The 23647-nt window shown below is 46.4% G+C and overlaps 1 protein-coding gene across 2 annotated transcripts in view; it reads right to left on the bottom strand.

Annotated features, from left to right (window-relative positions):
* Window positions 1–22723, bottom strand: part of pcsk5b (proprotein convertase subtilisin/kexin type 5b) — a 56628-nt gene extending 33905 nt beyond the window's left edge. For both annotated transcript variants that reach the window (XM_084468517.1, XM_084468518.1), the window contains exons 1-9: window positions 22126–22723; window positions 16263–16367; window positions 12232–12384; window positions 11675–11818; window positions 11512–11588; window positions 7554–7642; window positions 6963–7135; window positions 3422–3634; window positions 2485–2585 (exon numbers count right to left, since the gene is read on the bottom strand). In XM_084468517.1, the coding sequence (XP_084324643.1) occupies window positions 2485–2585; window positions 3422–3634; window positions 6963–7135; window positions 7554–7642; window positions 11512–11588; window positions 11675–11818; window positions 12232–12384; window positions 16263–16367; window positions 22126–22305 (1235 nt within the window). In that variant the 5' untranslated portion in view covers window positions 22306–22723. The remainder of the gene's footprint in view (window positions 1–2484; window positions 2586–3421; window positions 3635–6962; window positions 7136–7553; window positions 7643–11511; window positions 11589–11674; window positions 11819–12231; window positions 12385–16262; window positions 16368–22125) is intronic.
* Window positions 22724–23647: the final 924 nt, after the last annotated feature.

Raw genomic sequence — 23647 nt, 5'->3', positions numbered from 1 at the left:
CTTCTCCTCAGGGACATGGGACCTGCTGAGAAGGGATTTATTCATGTATTTTGACCTTGGTAGCAAGGAGTATAATGGTAATGTCTTAAGAAGATTAGACATTTTTGACTTTCAGAGAATTTCGGGGGGAGATACCAACGGTCTTTGGTTAATATAAGCATAGTTGTTTTGCATTCATAAACCCCCAATTTTTAACACACACATGCCAAAACTAACTGGAAAGAAGAGAAGGAGGTTTTGGTAAAAAAATAAGTAACATACAGAATAGGATTGAGATACCGTAGTCTATAATCTTAGTAGATCAGTCCTTATCCCTAGGTTTTAGTTGGAACCAAATTCTCGCCCATTTTGGCAAAATCGTTACGATGATTAGATTGTATAGTAAAATTAATTAAATCTATTTTCTGGGGATTTTTGGGAAATGAAAAACCATAAACAAACAAATCAAAACAACAATAATGTATTGTTGTCTTCAAGCCACCGAGTAAAGCGCGTGTGACCCTTGTGATACAGCAGAGCCCTGGTCCACGCTGGCGCCTTGCTGCTGTTTATCACAGTCAGCCCTAGTCCATTTAAACCAGCAGCCATCTGATAACATCCTCATGGCTCAAAATACTTCTATAAACACTCTCTCACAGGCATATCCCCCTTCACTCAGCCTGCGTTTGCAGAAACACAAATGTCAATCATGGAAATGAAGGGGCCGAGCCGGACAACGTGTGATAATCCTTTTTTATCCTCAAGGGATTACGCAGGTTAAATTAAGTGACATCCCCAGAGTTAAGCAGAGCAACATGTGACAACAGGTCCAGCTAGAAGCTCTGCCTGCAGAAATTCATCTGGACCTCAGAGAGCTGTAGCCAGGAATCAATACACATTTTCAAAAACCATTGCAATAATAACATATTGTGCTCTGCCCCATAACTTTGGTCAGATCAAAATGTATCACTTAATTTCCTTCAAGTTTACAGAGATATTGAAGAGATTTTTTTTTTTTTTAAAGAGATATCCTCCTTTGGAGGCGGTGGAATAAGGCCGCTAAGAACCGATCTGAGGACCTGTGTGAATGACCCGGAAGTCCAGAGTTAAGAACAGAATACAGCCTTGCCTAACCCTAAGCTGCAAATGACCGGTTGGATGAGGCTCAAATTGCTTGAACTTTAAGCGAGGTTCCAGCCTGTATCGGCTGTTTGGGTGGCATGTCCTCGGTCAGAAACAGACCCAGGCCATGCATTCTCCATCGATGGGACCAGAGGACAGACACATAGGCTTTTACTTCTTCCAAGGGATGGCTTCAAAGTGTGCATTTGGTTTTGACTATAAAAAAAATGATTTCCACATCATCACTAACCCTATTATGTATTCAACTCAGACGGTGGAGAGTGACGTGTTCCTATTGGGTCTGGCCTTAGCCTGGCTCCTTTGAACACAATATGTGAGAACCTCCAATCCCATTGGTTCCAGTTTACATCCCATAATAAGGTCTGGAACACCCACTACTACTGCTGGGAAGAGACGCATCTCCCAGCATAATGTTTGAAAAACCAGCGCAATAGACATTGAGGCTTTGTAACTGATATAAAAACAGCATCTGTCAGAGGATGGCAGTCTGTACGGTCTGTAGTAGAGATCGACCGATATATCGGCCGATATTTTAGTTTTTTTTACATGTATCGGCATCAGCCAATTCTTTGGCTGATTTTTTATTTTTTATTTTTTTTATTTTTTTATCGGCTCAAGAAAATCGTTATCGGCGTATCGGTCATCGGCTAAGGCTGATGAAAATAATAATCGGAATCTGCCCTAAAATAATCCCTATCGGTCAATCCCTAGTCTGTAGCTGTAGGAGCTGTGGCTGTATGGTCTGTAGCTGTAGGAGCTGTGGCTGTATGGTCTGTAGCTATAGGAGCTGTAGCTGCATGACTGTAGCTGTATGGTCTGTAGCTGTATGGTCTGTATGGTCTGTCGCTGTATGGTCTGTAGGGTCTGTAGCTGTATGTCTGTAGCTGCACGGTCTGTAGGGTCTGTAGCTGTATGGTCTGTATGGTCTGTCGCTGTATGGTCTGTAGCTGTATGGTCTGTCGCTGTATGGTCTATAGGGTCTGTAGCTGTATGGTCTGTAGGGTCTGTAGCTGTATGGTCTGTATGGTCTGTAGCTGTATGGTCTGTATGGTCTGTAGCTGTATGGTCTGTATGGTATGTTGCTGTATGGTCTGTAGGGTCTGTGTCTGTATGGTCTGTTGCTGTATGGTCTGTAGCTGTATGGTCTGTAGGGTCTATAGCTGTAGGGTCTGTAGCTGTATGGTCTGTAGCTGTATGGTCTGTAGGGTCTGTAGCTGTATGGTCTGTCTGTAGCGGGAGGGGGTTTTCATAAACAATATTTAAAAACAAATGCACAAAGCGCTGTGTGTGAGCTGTTGAAGTGGCTCAGTGTGTGTGTTGGAGGGGGGGTGGGATGAGTGGGAGGAGTCAAGTGGATCTTACTTTGCTTCTAGAGCCAAGGCGATGATGGCTGCAGCCATGGGGGCGGAGGCCGACGTCCCTGTGTGACTGTCGGTGCAGCGATGCCTCAGGTCTGTTGTTATCTAGAGAGACAGAGAGAGAGGGGGGGAAACAGGGGATAGAATGGAAGAGATATGGAGTGTGACGGATAGAGAAGTGGGTAGGGAAAGCGTATCAGAGGAAGTCAAAAAAGGGAAAGTCAAAGATTAAGGCATTTAGCCACACCTGAAAATCTCATTTCAGCTCAGACACACCTCACTGCAGGAACAACACACACACAAACGTGAGGTTTGTGTACACACGTGTGTGTGCGTGCGTGTGCTGACCCATTTTCCAGAAATATTCAAGAAAAATAAGTCAATGCTCTGGCAGAAAGGCTAAAGAGCAAGGTACAAAGTATTTAAAGATTGCGGTTGGTTCCTGTCTAACAGCAGTGTCCTAGTGGTCAGTCTAGCCAGCCAGCCAGCCAGCCAGCCAGCCAGCCAGGAACAGTTCGGCAGGCTCCCAGCATGCCCTGCCCTCCCCATCAAGAGTTACAAGGGATTAGCCAACCCATGGTTTAGTGAGGGCCAGCGAGTGGTGGCGCTGGAGGCAGATGGCAGTGTGTGCCCCAGGGGAGGCTGCTGTAGGGGCCTTTAGAACACAACTCCACACACACAAAACTTGTACAAGTGTGTAATTGTGTTTGTTTATCGGAGTGTGTGTGTGTGTGTGAGACTGGCATGGGGAATGTGGCAAGCAAGCAGCAGATAAGGCCCAACCGGCCATCCCGGTTCACAGGCAAGTCACACACACACACACACACACACACACACACACACACACACACACACACACACACACACACACACACACACACACACACACACACACACACACACACACACACACACACACACACACACACACACACACTAACAATCTTGCGGTCGTAGTTCTCCCCGCTGCTGTAGGTGGTGGTGAGGGTGGAGGAGCACTCCTCCAGGTACCAGGGCTTGCGGCCGCTCTCGGCCGTGCTGGAGATGGAGATGGTGTAGATGGAGTTGGTGTAGCCGTCACACGAGCAGTGGTCCCGGCTGCGGCCGCCGTTACCCGACGCCCACACGAAGATGGAGCCCCGCCCCTTCCTTCCCTGAGAGGAAATGAGAATGGGATCAGGGGCGGGGGGGAGGGGGGGGGGGGGTAGGGGTCAGAGGTGGGGGTGGGGGTCACAAACCAACTCACTGTGATAAAGTCAGCAGTCCGTTTACACAGACCAACTCACTGTGATAAAGTCTGTCACTGCTCTGTCACACACACACGGTGGTCACTTTCATTTAGGTTTCGCAAACACACACATGGGCCCGCTGACAAACCCCTCTGAAAACAAAGATGTTTTCAGTAGACAGCTGTTAGTGCGGGTCCATGTAAAAAAATAAATAATAATAAACCGTCTGCTCCGACATCCTGTTGCTCCATATAGGCTTTTGTGGATCACCTCCAATAATCTAAGACCTGAATCAACAATAACAAGCAAAATTAAAGCTGCGAGCAGCGTTTAAGGTGCCAAGCCTGAGCCGACCGCCACACCACGGACACGCCCTTCAACGTATAGTCACAAATAGCACGGCGTTCATTCAACAACATTATTCAAGTGTACTGTCCAGTTTTGAAGCAGATCTGATGAATTCCCTAGGAGTTTGTTTGTTCTATTATAAGACCACGGAATTCAAAACGGCCAACTTTGACGGCACGCCACGGACACGCCCTTCAATGTACAGTCACAAATTTGTGACTGTACAGCGTTCAGCTGTTCGTTCAGCACCATTTTTTGACTGTACTGACCAATTTAGAAGCAGATCCGATAAATTCCATAGGAGGAGTTCATTCAAATACAAGGCGAAAAGTGAAATGAAAAGTCAAAATGAAAATGAAAATGGCCGACTTCCTGTGGGTTTTGGGGCATGGGTCCAAGAGGCTTTTCTGTAGGTCGAGTTTCATACATATTGGTGAAACGTGGCGCAGGGGCTGATTTTTAAAGTTCCTGTAGGGGGCGCTACAAACATGACAAACACGGTTTTTGTTATGTGAGCTACAGGCACCAGTCTACACGTGTCCTGTGAATTTCATATTCATAACTATTACGGTCTCCGCAGAGTGGAAGTTTGATCAAATTTGGCGATTTTTAGCCTATGGCGGCCATGTTGTTTTGCCAATCGACTTAATTTCACTTGAGCAGTTGCAACTTTGGTCCCCAGCGACCACTAAGTCAGTCCCGCTCAAATCAAACATTGCTTCTATGAACTGTGGCGATTTTAGTGACAGGCCACGCCCATTTCGATGCCACGCCCCATTTTAAAATATGTCGACTTTATCTTGTTCAGAATTTGATTCCAAACAACTTTTGTATTGGAGTCAACATCATAGGAGTCCAACTTGATGTTGATATGAGCAATTAACTATTTTCACGGTTTAAACCACGACCGTATTGGCTCATGGGTGCTTTAAACTTTATTGTACAGACTAAACTTTAAGTCAGATTGAAGATAATGGTCCGTAGATGATATGAGCTAAAGGATTTTTGTCAAAGTTGAAAAACCTGGGATCCTTAGGCATTTTACAGTTTTTAACTTAATTCAAAATGGCGGAAAATCTGGGAACCGGAAGTCATAGGTTCTTGAGGCATATCTGTTCAGCATGTGGATATGCATGTGTGAGCAAAGTTTCATGAGTGTTGGTCAAACCGGTTACGAGATATGCTTGTGCAAATTTTGCATTTTTGGACAGTTGGTATAGCGCCACCTTTGGGCCAATCAGTGTAATATTTGCTTGCTGTCTAACGATTACAATAGGTTGCGGAGCCCCTCGGAGCACCTCCGGCGGAGCCCTTCCGGTAGAGCCCCTCTGGCTGAGCCCCTCCGGTAGAGCCCCGCTGAGCCCCTTCGGCGGTGGAGCCTCCGGCGGGAGTCCGCATACGGCAACGATCCCTTTCTCCTCCATGTCACGGTTCAATCTGGACTTCAAAGAGTCAAAGCCAAAGTTCCTTTGCCCCCATTCCTTCTCCACCATGGCCGAGATAACCCCACTACGAGTCATTACTTGTTGTGGAAGTACCAGAGAGTCGGCATCTTAATAATCCAATCATCGGACTATCCCAATAATTCTATTTTCTTGTGTCATGTAAACGCGCTGTGCCTGATCCTAGAAGTCTTGTCTTAAAAGGCAAGTCTCTGCTGCTCCACTTGTCCCTCTGTCCTCTTCTCTCCTTCATACCTCATCAAACTCTATTCCTCCCAGCTCACCTGTTTCAACTGTTCCGCTCCGTCAAACAGTCAACGAGCATGACGCTATGCAGATCAGTCTGTGGCTGTGCAGCCTAATGATGACAGTGTGTTTAAATGGGATAGCTTGATAGGATTAAGCCGTATACAGAATTGTCACTCGAACAGAAAGCTTTCACTTGTCTGAGTATATATGCCAATCAGAGAAATCTGATAATTGGCCGCAGCATGTCTGACTCCGCTACACTATGTGGCAGAAATTCAAACATCTAGCACCATGTTACCCCACTGACTAAGAGCCCAGACGACCCTCATCTAGATACCTGGAGCCAATGACACAACAAGATCTTTACTCGGATGGAAGTCTCTTTACTTCTCTGCATCTCTTTAACCGCATTTTTCCCTTTGATAGAATAGTGTTAGAAATAAACTTACCCTTGCATCGCATTGCATTTAGTTTATAATCCCTGTAGTTGGAAACAAGCTACGGCAGCGGCGGACTGATAGTACCTGGAGTGCGCTTCTCGGTTTACCTTCTGCTGTAGTGAATTGGTTGCTACACCGGAGCAAAGTGAAATTCCGCCGCTGCTGAGAAAGTAGTCCCCCAAAATGTAATGTGATCATTGCGATACAAGGATAGTTTTATTTCTAATATTATTCTATCAACACAGACATTTACATCGATAGTCGGGCATTATAATTGGTTTGCCTCGGGAGTGGGTTTTTATTGGCAGGCTAGCAGTTCCCCTCGACTTGCGCTAGCCTACCACCAGCGATTTCTGCAACTAGAAGGACTGAATGAAAAGTGTTGAAAACGGTCTCCAATGATAAATAACACACTGGCTCACTTGGAAATGAGGTCCGATGTCCAAAATCCTGAACTACCCCTTTAAGGGCTGGCTAATGGTCTATTTAAAGGTACGCTAGCGGAAGCATCACGCCGCAGTCACACTGTACACGCCCGTCGATGGATCCCATTGCCTTAGCATGGGGCTCCCTCGAAATGCATTGTGGGTCAATCCGATCCGTCGGCTCCGTTGCCCGTGTCAAAAAGTTGAGAAATGTTCAACTTTTCAGGCAGCGACGGATCCGTCGGCCAATCAGATCACGTCCCCCATACCTCAGACACGGCCTCCGTCGATGGACGAGTACAGAGTGAGCGCGGCGTTGGCTGAAGGTTCAGCCGGAGGGACCACCCACCATGCGGATGCCGTTCTCGAAGGCCTGCCTAGCCAGCGAGGCGGGCCCGTCCACCGTCTTGCCGTCGTCGTCCGGCCCCCAGCTGGCGCTGTAGATGTCGATGTGCTGCGGCTGGTGGCTGAGGGACTTGGCCTCCACCATGTCCGTCACGTCCCCGTCCAGCATGCGCACACCTGGGACACACGCAGCGTCAATCACCATGGCAACACGTCTGTCAACAAGGTATGTACCACAAGTCACATACTGTTAGATTGAAACGTTAAGTGATCCCAGGCAACACAACCTAGTGATTAGGGACATTGGCCAAAGATTAACTAACTAACAAACAACTAAATGGTATTCAGCTATCAAATCAGTTGTTTTTTATTGTTATTTATTGTATTATCAGTAAAACCAATATATACAATTATATAAGTTTATAGTACAATACAAAGTAGTATAAAGCCCTGTATGTTCAAAACCGTTGGGAGATGAAAGCGTTGCAGCAGGTATTTAACAGTTGGAGGGAGCGTTTAGACCAGTTCCTCGTGGTCTCCATGGAGTTGAGGAGGGTCAGTAGCCCCAGTGACCCACGGAGCAGTGAGGGCTCACCTCCTATCCGGGCGTTGTAGGCGATCCCCACCACGCAGTGGGAGTTGTTAGCCGCCGCCGCCACCTCACCCGCACACCGCGTCCCGTGCCTGGGACGGTCAGCACACACACACACGCATGTATTGAATAATTTATATACAGTGCCAAACACATAATTTATATACAGTGCCACACACACACACACACACACACTCACACACACACACACACACCCCCCCCCTTTTGGAATTCAAAAACCAACAGATTACACATATTTCTATTCCATTTGCCCGTATATCATGTACATCCTTAGAGACTATTTGGCTCAAGCTATTGGTTTAATCAACCATGGATCAGAAATCACACAAAATTATGCACGCCCAAAACTCCCTCTTTTATGTCCAGTTGCTGTCGCTCCAGGCAAATATTTCCCAGAAACCCCATCGCTTAAGACCCTGGTTCATCTGGCAACCTTCCACACACTGAATGATGAAACACATCCAGGGGCTGCCAAACAGTTAAACACACACACACACACACACACACACACACACACACACACACACACACACACCTCAAGCAGAAACTAGTGACCATGGGCCTGGGTCAGTGACCGGCATAAACAAACATAAGAGTGTTTGTGTCCACTGTCAAAGAGAACATCTGCACCACGACACCCCACGCAAACAGCCTGGCCGCTGCTATGGTAACCGAGGATTGGGGATCCCTGGGGGGCCGAACAGCATGGTGCCGTCAGTGGACTGACAGACAGACAGCATGGTGCAGTCAGTGGACAGACAGACAGACAGACAGACAGCATGGTGCAGTCAGTGGACAGACAGACAGACAGACAGACAGCATGGTGCCGTCAGTGGACTGACAGACAGACAGCATGGTGCAGTCAGTGGACAGACAGACAGACAACCCAGTGCAGTCAGTGGGCTGACAGACGGACAGACAGTGGGCTGACAGACGGACAGTGACGTCAGTGGGCTGACAGACGGACAGACAGTGGGCTGACAGACGGACAGTACAGACAGACAGCAAGGTGCAGTCAGTGGGCTGACAGACAGACAGACAACCCAGTGCAGTCAGTGGGCTGACAGACGGACAGACAGTGGGCTGACAGACGGACAGTACAGACAGACAGCAAGGTGCAGTCAGTAGGCTGACAGACAGACAACACAGTGCAGTCAGTGGGCAGACAGACCGACAGCCCAGTGCAGTCAGTGGGCTGACGGACAGACAGACAGACAGTGGGCTGACAGACAGACAGACAGACAGTGGGCTGACAGACGGACAGTGCAGTCAGTGGACAGACAGACAGAGGGAGAGATTGATGTTGGGAAGGACTTGGTGCGGTCCCACTGATGGACACTTGGCAGCTTTAGGGACTAGTTATTGGCCAGTGGACAGGCAGGGACTAGGAAAGGATACAGCAAGATGATACGCTTTGAGTATAAACCCTGACACAATGGGCTGACCATCAACTGTTGGCTGATGTCAGCCATGGAGACCGGTGTGTCCCGCACCGCTCGTCTGCCATTTTTCAGCCGATTTCAGCACGTTGAATCGGGACGGAGACTGTTCTGGACGAAATCGCTTTGACTTAAGGAAATTAGGGTACGAGAAGAGAAAGAAGTGAGCAAAGCACACGACTTTGCCAGGAGGGCACGCACAAAAAGATTTTCTAATTTTTCAACCCATTCTAACGACAAGCCGGACTAGAATGAAGAAACCGAATGTCAACTGATCCACCTGGTTACGGGGAGGCCAGCACCTGACCATATTACAGAGAAACATTATGCAAATTGATACATTTGTATATATCCACAGTCCAATGTCTTCCAGTGTCCATTTTGAATGACGAATACACACTACCGCCACCTGCTGGTATGGAAAGCAGTTTCCTCTCACTCAGGCACAGAATGTACATGCTGATTTGCCGTTGTCTGCAGCCTTTGCGGTGTGTTCTAGTAGTGCAACCCTTTGGCACAGGCAACATAACCGTGACGTAACGGTCAGCCTTTGTCACAGATAGCTCAGCTAGTGTCAGGGCCTCACGGTATAATGTACAGTGCCTTCATTAACCAATGTGTAATAAATAATTAGAACGGTCTTGTAAAGACCCATGCTCTCTACAGCCGCTGTTCCACCTGTGTTCCTGCAGGGGGCAGACTCCTGGAGTTGTGGACACTACCCAGCACAGTGAGGCGCTAAAAATGAAACTCCATCCGCTCAACGATGAAAAAGGGTGGCGTTTGTTATTCAATCCTGTGTGTTTGATTGAACCACTTTACATCAAATGTGTGAAGCCAGTCTACGCTACTTTTGGTACCAACAATGAAGATCAAATTTCTTCAAGCACAGATACAATGCAAAGCAAATCTCCATCAATCATAGTAGCCTTTTGGTAGTTTCCAGGATTCAAACATCAAATTGCATTTTGAGATTGCATCCAGAACTAAGAATCACTTCATCACTAGGCCTATTTTTCTGAAAAGAACATACCCAAAGTAAATATATCTCCACAAAAGCAAGGGCTATGATATTTAATCTTAGAACCAAAATAAAGATACAAACTGTGAGATTGTTGTGTAAGTGAAAAAATAAAAGTGGATATTACTTAGCTTGAGTGAATAAAGCTTAATTGGAAGATTTAATTTTGGCCTGAATGTTTTAGATTGAGACCACAGTGCATCAGCAGTTGGTGACCCATAATACTATAGGGCCATAGCACAAACAACTAAGGTAGGGCAAATGAAAAGTTAAGCTTGTCTTGATCAGTTTTAGTCACAGACTGATATGGTTTAGACTGTTTGAATAAGTGTCATCGTCAGCTTTCATTTGAAAAATAGTTTTCAAATCTGGGTTTGCTGTGCATGTGCAGTTATAAAATACAAAAAACAACAATACAAAATAACACTTTTTGTTAAATGGTTCTTATTTTGTTTGGGGTTGAAATTGTCTTTTGTTTAGCCAACAACAGTGAAGATAGGCTAAAAGGTGAGAATCTAATCTTCCTAGGGGTGTCTCACATGCCTTCTCATGTGTATAAATGCCTTAAAACGTCTTTGCAATTTGGGGCGGGGGGCTTTACACGGATACGGGTCATTTTGGGACGGAGAGAGAGACTCGAAATCTGAGGATAGCCGAAGACTACCAGTAGAATCTGTTATGATGATCAGAGGAATTCAGGAATTTAGTTGTGAATGTTTTCTCTGGGAATCAAACCCAACCAACTATAGCAGACACAGCCCACGTACGGGACACAGACACTGGGCTTACGGCTGTGTCCCGACCATGACCTCAGCTTGTGCTACACTTGTGCAACAAGATACACATGCAAGCAAATGTATACAGCTGAACAACTATTCTGTCTTGATTGATAATATACAACATGGGAGGAGACACACTCAATATAATAGAAGTTTAGTTTAGTTTCATAGACCTGAAATGTAAAACAAAATACTTACTAATTTAAACATTAGACAGACACGTACGGACGTAGAGAGACAGAAAAATAGACAGATATGGACGTAGGACAGACCGAAAGAGAGGTATTGATGTAGACGTAGATAGACAGACTGAACGTATGGACGCAGACACAGATTGGTATGGTCATAGCCTGCCGGACGGACAGGTATGGACGTTTAGAGAGATAGACAGGTATGGATGGAGTCAGACTGACTGGTAAGGAAGTAGACAGACAGACTGAAAGAGATGGATGTAGACAGACAGACAGGTATGGACATAGACAGACAGACAGGTATGGACGTAGACAGACAGACTGGACGTAGACAGACAGACTGGACGTAGACAGACAGACTGGTATGGACGTAGACAGACAGACTGGACGTAGACAGACAGACTGGATGTAGACAGAGAGACAGGTATGGACGTAGACAGACAGACTGGATGTAGACAGAGAGACAGGTATGGATGTAGACAGACAGACTGGACGTAGACAGAGTCTCACTTGTTCTCATTGCTGGCGTCGTAGCGGGGCATGGGGTCCATGTCGTTACCGTTGACGTCAAAGCTGGCCTGCGGGTCCTAAAAGGTCAAAGGTAGAAATTACAGCTATGCCCGAATTCTGAACACACACACACACACACACACAGACACAGACACACACTCACGTAGTTGTGGAGGAGGTCTGGGTGGTTGTGCTCGATGCCGTCGTCCAGGATGGTGACCACCACGTCCTTGCCCGTGTAGCCCCTCTTCCACGCCCCCATGATGTTCATGTCTGACTGGCAGTTGTGCACGTCGTCGTTACAGTGCTGGGAGACAGAGGGGAGCCAGAGGAACATTAGACGCTCTGACCAGCAGGGGGAGCGGAGAGAGACACATGGACACAGAGGGAGACTAACTTCAGAGTTCAGGTTCTCAGCTTGAGGTCAAAGTGTTGTGACTTATCTACTCCCAGTTAACTATTGACAGAAGAACACTGACCTGAGGTGGATGACCGTTTGTGAAACTGGGCTTTGGTGGATTCTGGTAATATAATTACAAAACCAGTCCTCATATAACTCATGTTCATGATTAAAGAAAACAGGTACATTATTATTCATGGTTAAACAAAACCCGTCCTACATTATATTCATGGTTAATTGAGGGCCTACATTATATTCATGGTTAAATGAGGGCCTACATTATATTCATGGTTAAATCAGGTGCTTTGTTACATACTCACAATATACCACATACTGCTCCACTTTCCGTCATTATAGAAGATGTTGTTTTGGGCTGGACTGGAGTGGGCGGGGCTTGTGAGGGAAAGGGGCGGGGCCTGCTTGTAATCCCTCTTGATCCTTCTCTTCACCACCTGCTGCTGGATCCATTCCACCTGAACACAGCAAGAGACTCACTGCTGGATCCAGTCCAGCCCAACACACTGAGAGACTCACTGCTGGATCCACCTGAACACAGAGACTCACTGCTGGATCCACCTGAACACAGAGACTCACTGCTGGATCCACCTGAACACAGAGACTCACTGCTGGATCCAGCTGAACACAGAGACTCACTGCTGGATCCACCTGAACACTGAGACTCACTGCTGGATCCATTCCACCTGAACACAACGAGAGCGGGCCCTTAGCTCGGCCTGCTGTGCCACCGCATCCTACCGTCACCTCAGTCACCAGTGCTTTGAGTCGGCTGCAACAGAATTAATCCCCAATGATTTCCCTGCATGGCCAATCACAGTGGTTTCTTGCCAGGATGTGCTGCACAAAACAGCAATGCCTCCGCTCACAGCAGATTATACGAGACAAATGTTAGGATTGAACGTCTTTCTGACGTGTATCAGCCATACGGTCTCGTCATGAATTACTTTTTGGAGGAATACTTGAACAATTATTATCTGAAACTGTGTGCGTGCATGTCCCTTCTGTCTCAGGTTTCAACCTAAAATCAACACATCTCTCCATCCATCAATGTGTATTGCAATATTGATACTGATTCATGAAAGACACTGACCACAGAAACATTTTAGATATGGGGGTCTTATGAGAGATAAAACAAAATTATAAAAAATAAAGTATATGCTGTAAGGTCCATTTGGCAATGATGGGAAGTGTGCCTGTGTGCACTTGAAACAAATGGCAAACGCAGCAGCAGCCAGTCCAACAACCAGGAGGGCGGCTTCATCAGCCAAGAAGGGCAGGGTTCTGCCGTGGTTCTGAGCCATAAGTGCACCGTGACTGACTGACATCCAGTCACCAGCGGACACCATCGATAAGCGTTCGATGGTGGAAAGGGGAGGGGGGGAGGGGGTGGGGTGATCATCTGGGCTCCTTCACCAAAACAATTCTGTGTGCCTCCCCGGGGGGATGAGAAGCCACGGACAAGATAAGACAAGAGGAGGAAGAAGAGAGCAATAAAGAGTGGAAAGGAAGCCCTCTCAGGAGGGGAAGGAAAGAAGGGGAGCCAGACCCAATAGAGGCCAGTGATTAAAAGAGCTCGACATGGAATGAGAGAGAAGCAGTGGAAGCATGACGTCAAGCCGATGTAGAATAGGTCTTTGATAAATGCTGTTGGTTTAGGAATGCATGATGTTCTTGGTACCGTGAAGAAAGGGGGAACAGATTGAGGCCTACTAGATAACACATCTAAAAGCCTGAGTGAGTATTGTAGATATCAATCTATATGTAGAACTGCCCAAAACACAAAGAGATTTAGTCCAACATCTGATGAGGAAAAAAAGAGAATGCAGGACAGCATTCGTTCCTGGGAGTTCAACAAAACATGATGACTGGTTTTTACTGGCACACCTCCACACACTGATAAGGAACAAATTGATCCACTCTCCCTCCCTGGTATTTCTAAGACTATACGAGTGAACTGAAATCAGGCAGTTCAAATTCCATAGGTCATAACCATCTTGTGCAACACACATAATCATTACAAATGTTGTTGTCCCACGTCGTCCTGGAAGCTGCACACTACACACCAGGCGCTGGTGAAGGCTCTTGGTTGCACTGGCGTTCCAAAAGGCCTCCACCGGGGTCTTTTGATGACCGTACAATAGATGACGCCAAATACAGCTGAAAGAAGTTTCTTATAAATTGTGAAATGACAGTTCCTCTGGGTAGTCACTAGTGTTCATGGAGGTCGTGCCACTGTTAGCCAGGAAAACGTAGCGTGTCTGAGCACGGATCATGTTCTGAAACCTCACACGCCATTAATAAAAACTGTGACCCTTAATAAAAGGTACATTCATGTACCCTTAATTAACATTGGTTAATTCAGTAATAAGCATTTACTAGTTAAATTACAGTCTAGGAATGATTTACTACTGGTGGTCATGTTAACTAAGTTAGTGGTGGTCATGTTAACTAAGTTAGTGGTGGTTGTGTTAACTAGGTTAATGGTGGTCGTGTTAACTAAGTCAGTGGTGGTTGTGTTAACTAGGTTAATGGTGGCCGTGTTAACTAAGTGAATGGTGGTCATGTTAATTAGGTTAATGGTGGTCATGTTAACTAGGTTAACGGTGGTCGTGTTAACTAGGTTAGTGGTGGTCATGTTAACTAGGTTAGTGGTGGTCATGTTAACAAGCTCTTTAAGAAGCGCTACATTAAGGTGTGCGTTTCTTTGAGCAACACGATTTAGCATGTTGATGATGTCATCTCCAGCTTCTCCGGCTTTTCGACCAATGGGCGACCTTTGACCCAGGGGTTGCTAATCACATGCTCACGGGCAAAGTGCCGTCAAGCGGTAATCAGTGCTGTGTTGCCATGGAAACATCCATGCCAATGACTACTGTGGATGGCAGGGTGCGCCTTCCTGGGCAGGCCACACCCCTCTGAGTCACACGCATACAAAAACATGCACAGCTGTCATTAGTCTGAAATCCCCGACTGTGAAACACCATTGGCTGCTTGCCTGACACTGCCATTACTTAAACTACGGCCCGGAGCCCCCAAACACACAGACCCCCATGGCTCCAACCCAACGGAGAGACCAGGAGACCTGTTCTTATCTCCCCAAATACTGCAGTGGGGTTCTGTTCTTTTGAAATGTTTATTCTCACAGTCGACAAATATATCATTCAATCCAATTCACTCACACGTTAAAGTTTATCGTATGTTGAGGAAAATTAGCGCCCACGAGTCGTTACCAAGATAATAAATAGGCAACTTTTTGACACCTTATTCAAATCTAGCCACTTTGTTTGAAAAAGTCCATCCATTATCTGTGATAATATGACGGGTGGAAGTGGGTAGTCCTTTTGGAGTGAAATAAAAGTGTCCCAAAATTGAAAAGAATAGCTGGTCAATTAGCTAAAGGTAAGTCACCTATTACAAGACGAGTTGCAGCCTGTTCAGCATCCACATGAAAATTGTGCTTGTGAGTTAAGTGCATGAACAAAACAAGCAGGATGGGCTTGTCCCGAGATGCTTGAACACATGCTTGAGTTTACTATCCTGATCGTGTCAGGAATTTGGTTAAAATTAGATAGTATCTAGATGTTAGAATTAGATGTAATCAGTCCAGGCTAAGAGTCACAAAATTATCAGACTTTCGTAATTATAGATCATAGCGGCCAAAATGATCGTAAAACACACACACACACACACACACACACACACACACACACACACACACACACACACACACACACACACACACACACACACACACACACACACACACACACACACACACACACACACACACACACACACACACACACACACCTCATCTGTATCAACAAGGATCGCTTGGCTTGATAAAAAGGTTAAGCACATGATTAGAGAACAATGAATGCTTGGAACAGTTTCACCATCAATGTCATACTCAAATCAAAGCCTTTAAATATATGTATATATTTATATTATATGTGTGCATCTGGTTTGACTGCTTCAGCTTGTTGGGGTCAATAGACAGGGATACTGGTGGACCGGCTATCTACATGAACCATCACAGCAGACCAGGGTCTCCACCGGGCAGGCAGAGTCAGGTCCTGTTGCCATTAATAATGCAGGCCAGATATACAGTTAGACCTGATGAGTGGCTGCTTCAGGACCACAGACAAACTGAGGGAATGGGAAGAAAGATACTTGAGTTTAAACCCTCGATCCGATAATACCCTAACCCTGGAGCCCCTTCCCCTGGATCCCCTAACCCTGGATCTGCTAACCCAGGGGGAGGATGTCGGCGGTCTGTGCTGGCCTGAAGTCAGATGAGGTAGAGTAGGAGGGAGGCCTGTAGTCAACATACCTTGGGTTCCATAGAAATGAAACTATGGCGTCCACGGCTGGACAGTGTCGACCTCTTGATGGTCCGGCTATGGAAGAAGTGGTAGAGGTCCGTGAGATCTCCGATCTGCAACACACAGTGTTCCATTAAGGCACTGGTTAGCATAGCACGCCTAGAAGCCTCAGCCAAACATGGCCCACCAAGGGCTCCTTCTAGTAATTATCTTTTATTGATTACCACCAACTTTAGCCACTTTGAGTCCAGTCTTTTATTTTATTACACAAAAATAAATGTTGACTTTGTATTTTAGTTAGGCTTCCATTAGAACAAAGTTTCTGTTAATGCAGTATTATACTTTTAAAAGCCAGGCCACTTCAGTTGAAAAATGTTTAATGTCTATGTGGTCTTGGGTACTTTAAGTGAAAATCCCCTTAATGAATTAAAATCAAATTTCCGAGTAGTGCACACTGACTATAGTTACTGATAGTGTGACCAACATATGGGCAAGAATAACAGTTAACCATTTCTCAAGTATATTAAATAAGATTACAATTCTTACAGACCCCAATACTGATGAAAAGAAGCAAACAAGTCAATCATATTTCCAGAAAACTGATGGCATAAGTTGCAGTTTACGAATACAAAATATATTTCTATAAACAAACATTAATTTTCAAAGCATTTAATTTGAAAAGTAAAAAGGGGCCGGCCTGGAAGCAGCATGAGAAATAGACCGATAAGATATAGGAACACTAATAAATAACAGAGCAGGTCTAAAGACGAAGACAGAGAGATTAAATAATTGATAAAGACCAAACAATCCTCCAACCATCAGGCAGTCATGGCTGCTATGGGTATTGTGGACACACACACACACACACACACACACACACACACACACACACACACACACACACACACACACACACACACACACACACACACACACACACACACACACACACACACACACACACACACACACACACACACACACACACGACTGCAAGGCAATACAATAAAGGCTTGGATGTGGCTCGTGAGCCACTCCAGTCAGTGCGTTTACATGACACTCAAGAAAGTCAAATTATTGGGTTAGTCCAACTATGATTGGATTACTAAGATGTATGCATGTATACACCTTAGTCGAGCTAAAAACCAAATCGTATTGGGTTTCTCATAGTCAAATTAAGACCCCTAGATTATTCGACTGTTAGTCGCATTAAGCGTGCGTACGGATTGGGATTGGATTATGTGTTCTGTGCATGCTCAAGATCTTTTCCCGGGGCCGTGAGCCAGAAGTAGAAAGAGACAATAGTCGTGTTGTTGTCGCGGTCGGAAAACGAGAAACGGCGATTTATTTAAAAAGGTGGCGCTGAAGATGGAGGAAGCCGGTGAATGTAGTTACCCCTATAAGAATTGTGTCCCGGGCGCGGGAGCGTGCATTTCATGCATTCAGTAAAGGTGGAAGCACACAGACACTACACTTCGATTTCACCCATGGCTGAATTAAAAGTACATGTTTTTCTAAATGTGGGTCATCAACGAGGTTGTAAAGTAGTGACTTCAGGCACATCTGTCAAAATAAATAATAATAATAAGTTTATAATAATAAGTTTTTTTCTCCCGACGTGTTTACGATCTTTATTCATTCATTCATTGCGCCGTGGCGGGGAATGCCGTATACGGACGGGCGGCGGAGGGGCTGCTTCAGCGGGAGAAAGATGTTTTCAGTAGACAGCTGTCAATTCACTTCGGGTCCATAGCTGCTTTCACATATGGACGTGCATCCGTCTATTCTCCGTAGATTCTACGGACGTGCCGTATATGTGAATGACATATCCTGACATAGGACCTCCTGAAAAAATACTACCGCCGAGGTAGTATGTTCTCCGGAGAAAATGCTAATTACCTTATATGTGAATGAGCAGTAGAATGTCGGCATTTCGCACTTCACGTTAGTGGGCGTGTTGATGATGCTACGGCAGGAACACGCCCTATGAAGGGAACAAAAAACACGCCAGGAGCAGGCGTGCATATATAGGAGAGGCAAGGAGACAGAAGACTAATGTACGACCGTATGGTGAAGAAGCTTGCTGAAATGGGAATTGTGAAGGGAAGGACACAACTCATCACGAAATTAAAATCCCTCAAAAAGCAGTTCACCACCGTGGTAGACCACAACAAAAAAAGTGGGAACGACCACAAAACCTGCCAGTACCAGGATTTGCCAGTACCAGCATGGAGACCGTCATGCCATCACCGTCCAGCTCAGAGACATCTTCTGTCCCGGACACTCTCACGCCGAACCCGGTGATAAGAAATAATGGTAACGAATCGCCAGTTCAGAGGCAGCTGTTCTTGTGGCATTGTAATTTAAATAAACAACGCTCATTATCCATCCCTGTGCAGTCTCTTACCATTAAATACGTTAAATGAATACATAGGCTACTATACGGGACATAGACCGACTCACTTCACGGATTCCTGTACGACCAGGTTGCCTTAAACCTAAACGTGATAACTAAATGTCAAGGGAAAGAGGCGGTGGTTGAAAAAAGTATTTTGATCGCTTCACTCGTTGCTTATGATGGTTTATTCGTTTCCCAGTATCATTTCCGTAATTTAGAAGACAGTTTTGTTCATTTTTGAATTGTAAAATAAATAAAATAATTGTTTGAAGTTGCGAGTTTTTGAAATTATCGGAAGCGAGTCGAGCTGACCTTGCCTGCTGTACCCACGGCCCAAAATAAAGAACAGCCGAGACAATATCCTTAATTCAAACATGCCATTTCATTTGGTCTCAATTGGCTACGAACGCGAACTTGGAAATGAACATGCGCAATAGGGATTTCTAAAGATGAATTTACTGTACAGTGGCGGACACTGCAGGAGCTGAATCATCACTACGGTAGAGCTACGAAGGTTCTACGAGCGCTTCAGACCAACCTTACAAACGCGAGATGTTAAGGTATAACTTAAAGAAGAGGTTACGAATACCGGCGCTTTTGCCCATGGTAAGGCTTATTAATTCTCTTTCTCCGGTAACGCAGTCGTTCACAACGCCTTTCTTCATCGTTCCTTCTATTGGTTTCTAACTCATGCTCCAATCTTTCATCGAGGCAACGAAATATATGATATATCGCTGCAACAACAGTTAAGAAGATCTGCCCATTCTGCTTCCATGCTGTCTGCGGTCAAACAACAACAAACCAACGTGACAGCTGCCGCAATTATACTACGTCATGTCCCTCCTCTTGAGAATTTAGACCCTACGTCATACCCTGCCCCTTGCAAGCCCATGTGAATGACCCTCACAGTCGAACCTCCTGCTCCACAAATGCGGAGAAAAGACGGAGGTCATATGTGAAAGCAGCTCATGTCATTACTCCGACGCTCCATTGTTCCGACCTCGGATCGGACCGGACTCCTGACATGGACCCGAACTGAACTGACAGCTGTCTACTGAAATATCTTTCTCGAATGCCGCCTGAGTTTGTTGTTGCTGGAGACGTAAAGAGGTCAGCCGGTGGCTCTATTACCACTAGTTGAAATGGGTACAGCACCACCTATCGTTCCGGGGTATGACATGCTTCGGCCAATGAATCGATTTACTCACCGCCATGTATACGCGGACAATTGCAGTTGTCCAATTGCGGAGCATAGTCGTGTAATAAACTATGAAGAGGGTTGCACCTCGCTCACAACTGCACTCAGTGGCGATCTTAGCCCTTTAGGTGGGGGGGGGGGGGGGGGGGCGCTTCGCACGTTAGCAGGGAGACCGTCAATGCATGACTAATTGGACATCCTGGCACTGCTATTATGACAGGGTTTTTATAAAAACAATAGATATGGGGAAAAAATATAAAGAGGGTTATAGTGGTGAGGAGCAGTATGGCCCTGTGGACCTGGGCCAAAGCAGCTGATTCAGATCACTTTAGGCAAGTGTCTTAGCCTGGGCAGGGGGCTCTGTGGTTAAGAGGATTAGCCAGAATTCCTCATAGAGGTGTTCCATCACTCCATGCCAACTCTTTTCATCCCTCTCTCCGTCTCCTCATTCTCTCCCTTGCTCTATCTTTGTGTTTTTTTAATTTTCAAGTTTATGGTTCATACCCATCACCTCCGCTCCCTTTTCTTTTTACCATTGAGTCATTACATGAAAATATGTGACAACTATTGTTACTATGTATCCACAAACACGTGTGTACGTGTGTACGTGTGTGTGTGTGTGTGTGTGTGTGTGTGTGTGTGTGTGTGTGTGTGTGTGTGTGTGTCCGTCCCCCCCTCCTGTGGGAGCGATGACCCCCTCACCAGGACGTGATGCAGTCCACAGCGAGGTGTCAGGGTCTAACGACGGGCATTGAGATGCAGATGAGGACATGAAGTGGTGGAGTGGGGGTCTCAGCACTACGGAGGAGGAGGGGCTCACATTAGTACTGTAAGAGGGGAGGGGGGGGGCTGCTCCCTGGGGGGTGAGAGGGCTGAAGAGTGGACGGGATGAAAGGGACGCTCAGGAACCCGTTCACTAGGCTACACCACAACAACCTGTCAGAATGCCCCCCCCCCCCCCCCCCCCACCACTTTCTCCATGGAGGTTAGCATGTATGGGCTTGAACCAATAGAATGAAGAGGCTTGAACAAGGCTTGGACCAAGGGGCTTCGACCAGGAGAACCAAGAAGATTGTACCAAGTGAACCCAGAGGCTTAAACCACAAGGTGTGATCCAAGGTGCTTAAACCAGGAGGCTTGAAACCGGTGGCTTGTACCAGGGGCCTTGAAGTTCAAAGCGCCTTAGGTCAAGCCTCTTGGTTCATGAACCAAGAGGCTTCAGCCAGGAGAACCACGAGGCTTCAGCCAGGAGAACCAAGAGGCTTCAGCCAGGAGAACCAAGAGGCTTCAGCCAGGAGAACCAAGAGAACCAAGAAGCTGGGACCAGGGGCTTGAATCAAGGGGATATAGAGAAGAGGCTTGGACCAGGGGTCTTGAACAAAGAGGATAACTTCCGGATGTACAAGTTTGAGGTTGTTTAAAAATCTCATTAAAAAAATGGAAAAAAGAGGGCAGTGATCCATTTAAAAAATATACAAGTTTGACAAATTGGCCCATGTCAAAACAGCATGGAGCCACGAACAGCATCGTTAAACTATTTGTATGGACATCAAAGTCAGGCAACAGCATGGGGACTTGAAGCGAGCCAGGGTGAAGCAATAAGTGAAGACCAACCAGAGGAGCCCAACAGGTAGGTGGTTCTACATCCACTAACGATACCAACCAACACTTCAGACAGGCGATAAACGGAGGCTACGGTTTGTAATAAAACATTTGCATAAATCCGAATGAGTAAGCAATAAAACTAAGTCGTAGTAATAAATCAGAAGAATTGACATACTCCTGGATCCTGAAAAACCTAAATATTTATAGTCACACACAAATCCAAAAAATACATGAGATTATTGGTATGGGTATACTTTAAATCAGGGATCATGTAAAAATCATAAATTGTGCGATTTCACGAGTGAGTTGATCTCCACAATCTCCCAGGACTCTGAACCAGACACCTGTTGGCCTCCAGATAATGTGTGGATCTCTTCCCTCTCTGTTGTTTATAACCTTTATTCTGGATTTACTACCAAAATACTATTCTACAAGGAGAAAATAAATAAGGTACACCTTTAAATAGAATTGTTGTAAACTGAATCCATTGTGAGTGAAATGACAGTGAAGGACTACTGATGGCTCAATAAGAACCTAAACAAACAAGATGGTTACTCTCCAGACCAACCAGCCCAGTGGACTCGTTGTCTCCGTGTGCGATAGAACCAACTAGTGGATGGAAGAACAACCAGGAGAACAACACATCAAACTGTTACTTCCAGTCACTTACCTGTCCCATGTTCCTATAGCCGTATTTTTCCGCTATCCGGTCGGCGGCGGCCGGTCCCCCGGCTATCCGGAGCGCCCAGTGGTTGGTGTAGACCCGGGCGGCGCACGGCGCAGAGCCGAGCCCGAGGTAAAGGACCAGGACGACCAACGAGCCTCTCCTCACAGCGGCTCCACACACCATCTTCCCCCACTTTAACCCCACTTTTCTCCCGCCTCCACCTCCTCCAGCAGCGACTAGGCAAACAACCAAACTTCTCTTCTCGCCGCCGAACACCGAGCAAGAATCTCATAGAATCCCCAATGTCCGTTCAACATCCACATCCACGAAACGGAGAGAAAAAACGCGAGGGGTAAGAACAGAGCCCAGAAAAATGTCTGGTCGAGCCCTGTGTTCACTTGCTCTGTTCGAGTCCTATGTGCACGCGGTGCTCGCGCTCTGCTCTCCGCCGGGCGTGCGTGTGCGCGAGAGTTGAAGTTTGGTTTGTTCACGGAGGGGGAAGGTCGACCACGGAGCTCAACGCGGATTCCTCTGCTCCCACAACTACTTGGATGTTGCTGGTCGTCCGTTCATCGGGCTTTCATGTGGTGAAATGGCTCCAGCGCCTCCCCCAAATAACTAGCGACACTCCTGGAGAGTAGAACCAACTAAAGCCCTCGCGGGGTTTCCCTCCGCGCTCCGCCGGGTCCTAGAGACGAGAGGGTTTAGGAGACTATCCCCGAACGTTGGGACGCCTGCAGCCCCATTAGCGCTCTCTATAGTTAATATGTGCGATCCGTTAAGTCAGTTCATTTTAAATATAATATGCTCATATACTGAGCACAGCAGCTCAGTTTAATAAAGGTTACTTTGGAATGTGGCAGGCGTTGCTTGTGTCGATGAGCCGATCCATGCGTTGCTGTTTTGAGGGATAGGTATTGTTTAGGTTACCTCCTGGTTTCCCGTAGGAACTCTGCATGGGGATACCTCCGCGCACAGCGATCCCCCGGTTCCGCATGGGACACAAGCGCGAATCAGCATAATTGCTCTAATTGCGGCCAATTTCTCGGTGAAAGGACCCCGCTGTCAATCTGACAAGTGGAGGAACGAGAAGGGCCACGAGATGAAAGGAACTAAACACCGCGAGACCATATGCACAGCGCATGAATGGCCTTTTAATGTAAGCGTTCGAAACAAGGGCTTGTAAATGGTAAGTTTAAAACTAGGCCGTGTAATGTTAAGAGTGGGAAAGTTCGGGTTGAAGAGGAAATTGATTTGACTGTCGAAATCAAGCATCCAGCTCACGAGCCTGCAGCGCACCGGGGGCCCCCTGAGCGCTCCAAGAAATGCCACAATATCCGGCGTGACAACCACACAGCCCCCCATTCCTCCAGCGAACCCACTGAACCCCAACAAAACGTCTTTGTCAACATCTGAGAACGGAGCAGTCACCACTAGTGTCAACAAACACTTGGACATTCCTGCGTAAATTCCTAACCCTATTTAAGGAAATAATAGCTCGGCTGTGTCAGGCAAAACAACCATT

Source organism: Micromesistius poutassou, assembly GCF_964030765.1.
Source record: "Micromesistius poutassou genome assembly, chromosome: 5".
NCBI classification, from domain to species: Eukaryota; Metazoa; Chordata; class Actinopteri; order Gadiformes; family Gadidae; genus Micromesistius; species Micromesistius poutassou.
The sequence above is the reverse complement of the archived record's forward strand: the minus strand, read 5'-3'. Positions and strand labels throughout refer to the sequence as shown.